This window comes from Pteropus vampyrus, unplaced genomic scaffold (genome assembly GCF_000151845.1).
Source record: "Pteropus vampyrus isolate Shadow unplaced genomic scaffold, Pvam_2.0 Scaffold417, whole genome shotgun sequence".
NCBI lineage: Eukaryota > Metazoa > Chordata > Mammalia > Chiroptera > Pteropodidae > Pteropus > Pteropus vampyrus.
The window spans coordinates 303,672-315,808 of record NW_011889198.1 but is presented as its reverse complement, the minus strand read 5'-3'; the positions used below and the strand labels follow the sequence as shown (position 1 = coordinate 315,808).

At 46.5% G+C, this 12,137-nt stretch overlaps 2 protein-coding genes across 2 annotated transcripts in view; one reads left to right on the top strand and one right to left on the bottom strand.

Moving 5' to 3' along the window:
* The window catches only part of ANKS4B (ankyrin repeat and sterile alpha motif domain containing 4B), a 10,178-nt gene extending 9,002 nt beyond the window's left edge, over positions 1–1,176 (bottom strand). The window contains exon 1 of the mRNA XM_011380951.2: positions 980–1,176. Within this exon, the coding sequence (XP_011379253.1) occupies positions 980–1,143 (164 nt within the window). The 5' untranslated portion in view covers positions 1,144–1,176. The remainder of the gene's footprint in view (positions 1–979) is intronic.
* A 4,859-nt stretch (positions 1,177–6,035) lies between these two features.
* ZP2 (zona pellucida glycoprotein 2) overlaps positions 6,036–12,137 on the top strand; it is a 12,679-nt gene continuing 6,577 nt past the window's right edge. The window contains exons 1-7 of the mRNA XM_023523812.1: positions 6,036–6,255; positions 7,364–7,534; positions 8,356–8,439; positions 8,814–8,908; positions 10,370–10,519; positions 11,295–11,336; positions 11,477–11,647. Coding sequence (XP_023379580.1) covers positions 6,036–6,255; positions 7,364–7,534; positions 8,356–8,439; positions 8,814–8,908; positions 10,370–10,519; positions 11,295–11,336; positions 11,477–11,647 — 933 coding nt within the window. The remainder of the gene's footprint in view (positions 6,256–7,363; positions 7,535–8,355; positions 8,440–8,813; positions 8,909–10,369; positions 10,520–11,294; positions 11,337–11,476; positions 11,648–12,137) is intronic.

Genomic DNA, 12,137 nt, shown 5'->3' with positions numbered 1-12,137 from the left:
AATCTTCCTCTGGCCAGCTTCCTCTCATCATTCAAACGCAGCTTCAATGCAGAAGGCCTTCCCTCACCCCCAGATTACGAGAGATGCCTGCGTTATCTATTTAGTGCCCTCTGTTTCCCCCTTCGTGATGCCTAGCAGACACGATCTCATTTCTGTCTTCCTCTGTCACATGTGACCATCACGAGGACAGTAATCCTGTCTCTCTCGTTGATTACGGCATCCCCAGTGGCTCACAGAATGGCTGGCACATAAGAGATGTGTGTCGATAAATAGGTATTGAATTGAAATAAATTCACGTGGCTCCTATATTTACTCTTTCCTTTTTTCTTTTCTTCACTCTCTTAGGTTATAATTACCGATACTGTCTAGCCCCTCCAGGAACGAGCAGAAGACAAGAGCCCAGTAACTCCTGCATTAGAAGGGCTGAGGGCGTGTGTGTGCGTTTATGCATCTCGCAGCCAGGGAGGTGATGAGGTTAAGACAGGCTGAAGGTCCCTTTTACAGCTTGTAAAGCCAGCAACTTCATCTAAGAATCATGCACTTGCCCTAGGGTTGATAAAAGGCTGTGGGATCTTAATGGTGTAGACGAAAAGATAAAAGAAAAACACATCATTTGTTCACGTCTTAAAAGAGGGTAGAACAATGATCTCTTTTTAAAGCGTCAACCATTTAAACTTCATGGGAAATATTTGTCAAGGCTCATCGTTAAAACGTCCTCCCCCATGAGGCTGATAACATGCCTCGGAGTTCAAGGTCTCTCCCCCCCGCCCCTGTGCGTGGCTCACGACCCCCACGGTGCCGGTTCTCTGTGCCAAGCAAGCATCTCTAGGCAGTTTTCTCCATCTCTAAAAAGCTAATTATTTAGACAGTCTAAAAAGGGCAAAGTCTTTTCGCTGACTTCCCTGCCTCTGCCTCTTGCTGCCAGTCGCCAAATCCTACCGCAAACAGTTTCCAGTAGAAACCCTCGGGGTGGACTCACCCTCTGCTGCAGATTATTTCTAGGGCTTCCAAGTTGCCATGGTAGGCGGCCAGGAGCGTGGGAGTCATGCCATCTTCATCAGAAAGATTCAGATCTCTCCTTGTGGCCTCCTTCAGAAGTTCCAGGTAGCTATCACTAGCGGCTTGGTGGTAGCGAGTGGACATTTTTCCTGCTCACCAAAGCTTGGCCAGATATCACTCCCAAGGCAGAGCGGGATGTGGGTGAAGCAGCCCTTCCTACAGAGCTGGTTAATCAGTGACAAGGAAGAGTGTTACCCAGGGCAAAGCTCATTCCGGCCTCCCTCCATGGAAGGCAGCTGGAAGACTTTACGGCACTGAACTTGGACCTTTTCTTTCCAGAATGGCCATGACATTGAATATTGAGGATTGCTGTCATCATCCTGAGTGTTTTGAGGCACATTTAATTTTTTTACGCCCATTAACAGGTCTCGAGTATAATACTGGTTATCTAGGCTCAGAATGGAGAAAATGATTTCCAAAAATTTCATAACTAGCCGAGTTCACTGGGGAGATCTATTTCTTAAACTGTTTTATTGACGTATAATTTACATACTATGAAACTCACCCATTTTAAGTATGTGAAGCAATGATCATTAGTGCATTTACGAAGTTGTGTAATCGTCACCGTCATCCAACTTTAGGACATATCTGTCACCCAGGAAGTACCTCAAGTTCATTTGTCGTCAACCCCATTCCCACCCACAGCTTGAGAACCACTAATCTGCCTCCCGGCTCTGCGGGCTGGCTTTTCATGGGCGTTCCGTATAAATGGAATCAAACGATACACAATCTTCTGTGTCCAGCTTTTTTTTTTTAGCGTCACATAATTTTTTGAGGTTCACCCATGTTATGGCATGTAATAGTACTTTCTATTTGTCACTGGGTAACGTTCTACTATACTAATATACCAAATTTTCTTACTCATTCGACAGTTGATGGATTTTTGGTCTGTTTCCACTTTTTGGTTTGATGAATAATGCTGCTATGAACATTCACATACTAAGTTTTTGCGTGGACATGTATTTTCTCGTCCAACGAGTGGAATTGCTTGGGTTTTAGGGCAATTTATATGTAACTTTTTAAGGAACTGCCAAACTGTTTTCAAAAGTGAGTGTGCCGTGTTACATTCCCACCAGCAATGTGCGAGGGTTCAAACGTCTCCACATCCTTGTGGCCCTTGTCATTGTCTCTCTTTTTGTTCATGGCCATCCTAGTAGGCGCAAAGTTGTATCACTGTCCTTTTAATTTGCATTTCCCTAATGACTAATGATATCGAGCATATTTTCAAGTGCTTATGAGTTATTCCCACATCTTATACTTGAATTCTTTGCCCAATTTTTCATTGGGTTGTGTGTCTTCTTATTACTGAGCTACGGTTGTTCTTTATATGTTCCAAATATAAATCCTTTATCATATATATTTTGAATCGAATGAAAATGAAAACATAAAATATCAACATTTATAGGATGCTATTAAAACAGAGTTTAGAAGGAAATTTTGCAGTTTTTCATGCCTGTCTTAGGAAAGGAGAAAGAAAGATCTCAAATCAATAACTTAAATTTTCATCTTACTGAAAGGAGGAAAAGCATAGAAAATTAATGTAAATAAAGAGCACGATACATAAGACTGAAAACGTAGTCCGAATCTGTTATCAAAAAATACATAAATAGACCGAACTGACCAGTTGGAAGACTCAGCTTTATCTTATTTACAATAGATGCATCTAAAATATGAAACTACAGAAAGACCGAAAGCAAAAAAATGAAAAAGTTATATCAAGCAAATACTAACAAAAAATTGGTATAGCTATCTTTATAGCAAATAGTTTAAACCAAAAAAAAAAAAAAATTACTAGGATTAAAAGGAGATAATACATAACAATGAAAAGAACAATTATTCAAGAAAATATGATAGTCGTAACCTTGTATGTACTTAATAACATGGCCCCCAAATAGAGTAAACGAAAATTAATAGAATTTAAAGAGTCAGAGCAAATTCACAATCATAGTGGGAGTTTTTACCGCACCCCTTAATGTTATATATCGATCAGACCAAAGATTAATAAAGTATGAAAGATCTGAACACGATGAACAAGATTAGTCATATATAGAACGCTGCGCTCAATAGAAAATGCATGTTCTTTTCAAGCACACAGAGAATATTTGTAAAAATTGCCCACATACTAAAGCCAGTGCCGGTCTCAACAAATATCAAATAATAGATTTCATGAAACATGTTCTCTGAAGACACTACAATAAAATTTGAACCCATCATCCTTACACAACTGATCAACTATATATATATATCTATATTCTCTTGCGGTATCTTTTTACCTAGTTTTCATCATTGAATACATACTATTTTACATTGTCTTTTCTCTCTTTAACCATATTTCCCTATAATGTTACAAAATATTTAATATGCTTAGACAATAGTCTACTGAATTGATGTGAGGAAGTTCTGTTTTAGAAATCTGTAACTGTTTATTCCTCATCTTTTTTTTCGTCCAAATCTTTATTGCAAGATAAAGTATTTGCCTCCTCTGAAAAAGTACAATGCTTTCATCAGCATTTTCCTCCGAATAGCAATTAGCCCCAAGGGTCAATGTTTCTTCCTTTTTCTAGTTTCTATGAGACTAGCAATAGAAGCTATAGAAGCAGCCTGGAGGGCCACATTATTTAGCTGCAAAGAAAAAAAAATTTCTTTTCAGCCCAGACCGGAGAGAATGAAATATCCAAACATGACTGTGGATACTTTGAGAACAAGGTAATGTTCTTCGATTCATTTTTGCACGGGCCACTTTAATTTAGGTACAATTGCATTCATTAGTGCACTGTGAAATAGAATATCATATATAAGCTGAGAGAGAGCTTCTCGAAGATGGGTTTATAGTGCAACGCTAAGTGCCAATCAAACAAGGAGTCTGGTACTAGATGAAGATGATGATGATAAAGATAATCATGAGGAGAAGGAGAATGATAAGGATGAGGAAGGAAGCAAACGAGAATTAGGACAGAGCAATTGTGGGGCAGAGAAAAAGGGTCGGGATGAAGGACAAGGAGCAGAAGGAAGGTTCTTGACTCCAGCGATACTTACAACTTGGACTTGAACCCTCCTGTGAAATGGTAAAACACCTGAGCTTTTTTTTTTAATGGTAAAAATCCTGACACCCTGTGGCATTTCCTTGGCAAAACTTCTTCCTTGAAAGAAGAATGGATGCGGAGGGGGAGGGGTGGCAGAAGCAAACCCATCCGAACTTGCACATCTTCCTTACCCCAGCCCTTCAAGACGAGGTTGAGAAAGAGGGTTGAACTTGGAGCTAGAAGACCTGGAGTCTAAATGATCTGGGGCAAGTTACTCCAGCTATTTGAGTCTCTATTTCTTTGTGGATGAAGCTGGGGGATGATGCTCATGATCACATCAGCATCACCTAAACTTACGGTAGTAAAGATGAAATGACATAAAATTCCTTATAAACCGAAAAGTATGATTTTATGAACTGGAAAAAAGTAGTGTAATCGTGGCTTAGTTCGCAGACAGAGACTGTAGCTCGGTAGTTGGTCTATTGTCTAATTCCCCAAAGTCCAAAGAAAGCAAAATTGGTGGCAGATGATGAAGGCGGAGATTAATGAAAACAACTGATGCGTATTTGCATGTAAGGTAGATACTAACTCCTTGCGAGGAGTCTGGATCATTGTGGATCCATCGAGTGTATGCTTCGACTGTGCTGGAGTTTAAGAATGACGAACTGCTGTTCGTAAGAATTGCGTTTCAGAAAGTAGGGAGGGCACTTGGCCCAGTGAGGCAACGACCCTGCATTGCCGTGGTGGATGACACCCTAAAACTCCCTTCGAGTAGTGCCTGGTGTGGTCAGCAGGTGAGAAGTGGCCTCACGACTCTCCTGACACTAGCACATTCAGAGAAGGGGAGAAGGAACACCTCCTAGTCACCTCCTAGTCGTAAATGAGTTACCTTAAAAAAAAAAGGCTCGTTGAAGAGAATGTGGCAAACATGCATTTGAAAGAGATCCCGCTGTTCGCTTAGTAAAACATTAAGGATCTATCGTTTCTGTAAAGGTTTTAGTTTTTCCTAACTGGTGACATGAGACACCATCTCATTACGAAACAGCCATTTCTTCCGCGATCTCAAAGCCGGCTGCACTGAACTCACTTGTAGCCTTGTGGACTTATGCAGGTTGGTCTGATGGGCCTGGAGCCACTTGTTCAGTGACTGTCCCACGCATGGCATGGGCTGGGCCAGGTGAGGCAAGTGAAATTAATCTCTGGTGCACTACCGCCTTCACCAGCTTACCCCGATGTGGCCCCCCCTCAATCCGAGCCCCCAGCTCGGGGCCTCTGTGCGGCCCCTTAACCTGCAGGAAGCCCCCGATCTGGGGCTCTCGCCTGAGCTGCCCTTCCCGAGGCAAGTCCTCATCCTCCAGAGAAAGGACAGTCCTGCAGAGCGAGTCCGAGGGCGGGGCCAGGGAAGGAGGAGAGCCACGCCCGCCTGTCACCTCTCTGCCACCGTCTTGGCGGGCCTCTCTGAGTCTCATCATAGTCTCAGTCATCGTGGTAACAAATTACCTTCGCGTTTGTAGAGAAGGTGTTGCTTCTTGGAAAATACACTGAGTAGGAGTAACTATTACTGTCCTGCTCCTGCTCAGAATCCACACCTTTTCACCATCTCCATCCCTAAAACCTGCTCATCCTGGATTTTGCTCCCTCTCCCCAATTCCACCGGGACATCACCAATTAATTCCCATAAAGAGGTCGACAACTGGCAAACACTCATTTTCTCGCCTCCCATCCTCCAGGTATTTCTCGAATCTTCCTGATCAGAAGACTCACCGATGGTGCTTGTTAAACATGCATTCCCCCACGCCCTGCCCCCGGAGAGCCTGATGCAATGGCTTTTGGGTACAACCCAGGATTTTTTGATATCGATGAAACCCCAGGTGATCCCTTCGATGGAGGAAATTGGGAAACGCTGCTTTGCTACTATTTACAATGTCACTCCAGACACCTGTTTAACGGGGAATGGCGATTACGCCTCCAGTTAGGCCACAAAGACGACACGCAGATCAGGAACGGCAAGTGCCACCTGCCGCTTGCACAGAGTTTGAGCATCTGTTACAGAACATGAGCTGCAGACACCTAGGCGTCTCCAAGAGCAATGAGAGATGCCGAAAAGATATGTCGATTAGGTGTCAGAAAATCCGAGTTCTCAGTCTGGCCCTGACACTCAGTCGAAGCTTGGGCAAGTTGCTTTGCCTGTTTCCCATCTGTAATCTCCCTAGTGCTACACACTCTGACATTCTTATGTAGATCACTACTCTCTTTGACCCAGAATTTCTACTTCTAGGAATTTATCCTGAGGAACGAGGGAAATGTACAAGAATGTCCATTATATTATTATTTATAATGATAAAAACTCGGCAGCTGTCTTAATGTCGATCATTAGGGAGAGCTTAAATACTGATTCATCTAGATAGAATACTACGTAACCTTCAAATGTCAATGGAAACTTCGTGTTTGATATGGCAGATGTCTATGACGTGGATCGTAGTCAAAGCAGGTTACAAAACATAGCTTAAACTTTGATTCCAGGTGGCGGCTGTTTTGAGTGCATATGGCGTTTGTAGAAAGAAATCCATAAAGTTACATACCTAAATATTAGCAGTGGCGAGATTGTGGGTAACTTTTTCCCTTTTTCTATAGCCTTCTGTAATTGGCTGCGTGTTTGTTTGCTTGTTTGTTTCCCAGTAAGCTTAAAACTTATACTTGGGAGGAAATAATGCTTCATCCATTTTTTAAAGGTAATTTTCCTCGCACGCTGTCAGGGTGCTGTCCACAATAGCCAGGAGACTAGGGGTGACTTAAAGGAAAGATTTGCTGCTTAAAGATGATATGAAAAAGAGATGTTCTTGCCTCAATAAAGCCCGTCACCGTCTTTCCTTCTGCATTGAAGCTGAGGATGCATTTTGTAGAGAGGATGCTAATTTTTCCCAGTCTTATGGAGAAGAACACCACTTCATTCATCTGGAGCCAGTTTCAGGGAACTTGGCTTTCCCGGCGCCCTCAGAGCAGCTGGTGGAACGCGCAAAGGCAGGTGCCAGGAAGGGCCTAACTCTGCTTCCCGCGGGCCTTCCAGAAAGCCTCTCCCTCCCCAGTCCCATGCTCTCAGCTGGAGGGGATGGAGAAAATGCAGGTGTCTCCAATGGGAAGAGGGCGGGGTCCTGTCTGGCTTCCTGCTCTAAAAGCGCAGAGCAGCCGGCCTCTCTACCTGACTGATTTGGTGGTGCCTTGGGCCATGGCGAGCCGGCAGAGAGGAGGTGGGGGGGGTCCCTCAGGCTGCTTCAGGTGAGTAACTTGCGGGCAGAGGGAGGGATGCAATGGCCTTGCCGGCTTAAGCTCACTCATTCTTAACGCCACCCCATCCGCTTCCAGCACCTACTGGCCACTTTCTCTCTTCCTCGCACTTGTGACTTCGGTGAACTCAGTAGACGTTGCTCAGCTGGGGACTTCTGCCTTCTCAGGTAGGCCTCTGGGGTGAGGGAAATGCCCTCGGCATCCTCCGGCAGGTCGTAGCTAAGGGGCCCAGGTGGCCAGGAAGCACACACCTGGGGCCAGACAATCTCCGCTCTCCCTCTTTCTTGCCTTGATCGAGTCACTAGATTTTTCCATTGCTTACCTGAGGCTGGCCACACGAGCTAAACCACAGAGCTCGCAGAAATACCTGCACGCCTTCCTCACCGCCTCGAGCTTGGTGGCATTTAAAGAACAAAAGCCACAACACCACGTCCCCCTCTCTGGCAGCCGTGTCTTCAAACACAAACTCATGCCTAAGGAAATCATCGCCGTAACAGACAAAACCGGCCTGCTCGCTTGAAATGAGGAGTTTTTTAAAACTTTCGCCTGAGCCCGAGGATGCAGTGACAGGCAGAATTTGGCTTTAAAAGTGTCCTTGGGCTTCCCTATGATGTTTTTTTTAAAAACAAACAAGCAAACAAAACATCAAATTGAAGAATCTTTAGAGAAAACTTTCATTCTCTGCTTCTTCAAAGACCCCCCCCCATCCCCACCTCCATCGGCATCGCTGTCAAGGTCCCCCACCTGGTTCCTGCATGCACCTGTGTCGACCCAACCCCGCCTACCCCTAGCTCCCTGGAAAGCCCCGCCCTGGGCCTTGACTGACACCTTCCTCACAGTTCTTTCCCACCAATTTGTGAGCTTGCCGAGGATGGGGGACGAGCTTCGCCTCTGCTGACTGGCGTCCTCCTCCGGCCCCGCTGCCCGCTCCTGCAGGGACCAGGCTTCCTGTCGTTCAGAGGCCCCTCATGCTTCCTTTGTTCTTCAGGTACTGTCACTTGCCATAAAGACAGAATGACGGTGGAGTTTTCAAGAAATCTTGGCATCAAGAAATGGCATGCGTCTCTGATGGGTAGGTGATGCGTATACTCTCATCCCGGTCTTAACAGAAAGCCCTTGGCGCAAGGCCAGCCCCACTTTTCCAGTGAGCAGAGTACACACACTCTGAAGCAACTGGCCTCCAGTCCCCACGATGCCACAGGGGTGCCTGATTTGCAGTGATGCCACCAAGAGTGGAAGACTTTGTCTTTCTCTTATTTCAGAATTCCCTGGGAAATTTTTAGCTGCAAATCCTAGCATCTCTCAAAGCTTGGCTCATATCTTCTGGTTGGGACAATAAAAAATGAAGTAATTGAAAGACCTTAGGCATGGATTGGTATAGTCTCTTTGGTTGACTAACACTGAAATGTACTTCTTGGCCATTCCCTGTCTACTCTGCGTCTGTAGATCCCTTTGGTCTTGAAATGCTGAATTGCACTTATGACCTGGACCCAGAAAAGCTCACCCTGAGGGCCCCATATGAGACCTGTACCAGGAGAGTGGTAAGTCGCGGCTCTGACAAGGGACTTGGGAAGGAGTGAGTTCGTAGTCACTAACAGCAACCTGGTAGTTAAGGACACGGGCTTGGGAGTCGAACGGCGGTTCCCAACCTGGGGTGACTTTTTTTTTTTGGTCTGCCCTGGGGACATTTGGCAATGTTTGGGGACACTTTTGGAGACATCCTCGGTTATCATAGCTGGAGGGGGAGGAGGCCGCTGCTGGCATCTCGTGGGCACTAAGCCAAGGATGTTACTAACTCACTTACATTGCACAGGGTGGCCCCCAGTGACGCAGAATGCTCAGGCCTGAAGTGCCAGTGACGCTGAGGTTGAGAAGCCATGGAGCTGAGGCCTTGGGCTTGAGCCCTGGCTCTGCCACTATCTAGCTGTGACCTTGGGCAAGTCAGCCAACCTTTCTAAGCCTCTGCTTTCCCATTGCAAAATGGGGGTTATGGTACCCTCTCCACATACGATAATCATTATATCCAAAAACTAATGACACAATGGGGGGAGGGCTCGATGGCTCGAGCATGAGCTATTTTGATCTGTGACCCCCGTGGGAAACAGGAAGCTATTTGGGTGCTGGCAGAGAGAACCTCCACGCGTTAGAAACAGGTGCTGGGCACCTAGCAGCAGCTAAGCAACAGTTCTGCCCAATCAAGTTTATTGGGGGCAGTAAAAGCAACCTCTCTAAGCGGAAGTTCTCAAGGTTGATTATGCAAGGAATCAGTTGGAGAACTCGTAAAGTACAGACTTAGTTCATTCAGTTGATGACTTAGTAGGTCTGGGGTACATCCTAGAAAACTGCGCTAAGGCCACTTCATCTGATTCTGCAGTGTAGACCTCCGGTGATTACCCTTTTCCCTTCTGGCACAGGCCCTCCCTGTTTCAGGGAAGTTGCATTCCTTTAGGTCAGAGGTCTGCAAACTACACCCAGCCCATGGCGCGTGCGCACATGTGTGTGTGAGATGGTCCTTGAGCTCGGGATGGTTTTGTTTTTAAAGAGTACCCCTTAGAAATAATACATGGCCTATAAAATCTAAAACATCTACTAACACATAACAGAAAAAGGTAGTCCAACCCTTGCTTTCCACTGAGGTCCCTAAGCCGGGGGAAGTATCAAAGATGGCTCTGCCCAAGGCAGCTACGTCGGTGCTCCGTGAATGACTGCGAGAGGCCCCCACACGGCCAGGACCATACTATGCAGACACAGGGTAAATTCGAAAAGAAAATAAAAACTGAACTCCAATCCCTGAAGCTCAAGGAACTGCCATTTAAATCCTTTCTGGGATATCAAAAAGGGCTACCTATAGTCTCCTGGTATAGGAATGAGGAATCTTCCAGAACCTGCAGTCCTGGTAACTGCAGGGGTTTTGCCACTCAGTGGGGTCAGATGGTATCCTGGAGATGCCTTTCCCATCGAGGTCCCAGCATTTCTGCTTTTACTATGTTATCTGTACGCAGCTCGGCCAGCACCAGATGACCGTCAGGTTCACGGACACCAGCGCTACTGTAAGGCCGAAGGCTTCCACGTACCAGGTCAGCTGTCCCGCTGTGCTAGCTGGAGCCCACGAGCACCCGGGGTCCACCCTCTGCGCGGAGGACTTCATGTCTGTGAGTGAGGCAGGCTGGCTGCTGCCCCTGCAGCCGCTGCAGGTGGAGCGCAGGGCGAGGCAGGGCCAGGCTGGGGAGCGGGACCGCAGCTCTGTATCCACTGCCTATTGGTGGCGTGGCTTCGGATCGATTGCTTACGCACACTGAGCCTTGGCTTCCAAGTCTAAGGTGGTGGGCGGGGGGGCAGATAACACTTCCGACATGGGGTGGCCGTCACCTACGTACAGTGCTCAGCGCATCACGCCTGGTGATTGGAGACTTCACTGGTGGCTGCGATCACACTAACAACCACTTGACGAACCAAACACCTGTCACGTGCCAGCCCGGTGTCCGATGCTAGGACGCAGTAACGAGTAGAACAGCTCAGTCCCACACGCATGGGTTTTATAGTCCAGCACAGCTACCATCGGACACGGACAGATGAAAGAGACGATCACTCCGGGTTATAACAATAGCGGAACTGCACGGCTTGACCGCACACTTGACTATGGACCCAGGAAAGAGCCGTGCGTTTGGGAACCGAGTGTCCGAACTCACAGCGGGAGGGAGCTTAGGTCTTCGATCGCCCTTTGTTCTCAGCTCAGAGGTGAGAGGGCCTGTGAGGGTGCAGGCAGGATTTGCACCTGGTCTCTCTCGTCCCGCCAGAGCCCGCGACCGGGCCTCTTGGCGTGAGAACGACACAGCAGTCGCCCAGGTGTCCTCTGCATACCGTCAGGTGGCATGACGCAAACTCCTCCAAATCGGAGCCTCACAGCATGATTTTTTTCCCTTCCAGTTTACCTTTCAGGTGTCTCCTGGGATGGCGGACGTGAATACGGTACGAAAGCAAGTTTTTAAATTACAGAACTAAGTAAACTTTCTTTCTTTATTAAAATGACATAACCTCAGTCCTGATTAAAACGTTAAATAATGACAACAGTCCTGGGGTCCAGGAGAGTACCAGTTCTCTTTATGCAGCTTCAGGAGCTCCGGTATGAGCTCGGGTGGAGCATCGAGGTCGGTGATGGTGCCAGAGCTCAAACCCTGACGCTTCGCGAGGCCATGACACAAGGATACAGTCTCCTGATAGATGGCCCCAAGATGACCATCCAAGTGTCGTTCAATGCCACCGGAGTGACTCGCTACTCGGTAGGTGTGAATCTTTTTGTACTGTCGCTCGGGCACAGACCGATATTTTAAAATCCAAGCATGATCTCGACTATGCTTTCAAATTGAGACTACAACTCATTCAACGGGTATCTTAATGCCGACTACGTGCCAAGCTCTGTACTGAGTGCTAAAGGTGCAATGGCGACAGAATAGTACTGTCTTTCCTTCAACCTTTTCTCTTCCTCGCAGACCTAAAGCTAGTACGTAATGTAGAGCTGGGGCGCTGTTAATGTCCTCTATGGATCACGGTGTTCAGTTTGTTATCATTGTCCTATGTGGGTCTTACAGTAGGCATTAGTGCTTTTTAGACTGACAATCAAGATCCACTGTCAAATGCGCCAAAGTACATAGACAAGTCTTGGCACCCAAGTGATCAAAATGTCAGCCGTTTTCATAAGAACAGTCCTGTTACGCACTGAGTGTAAACAGATGTAAACATTCTCTCTGAATGATAGCATAAAATAGCCAT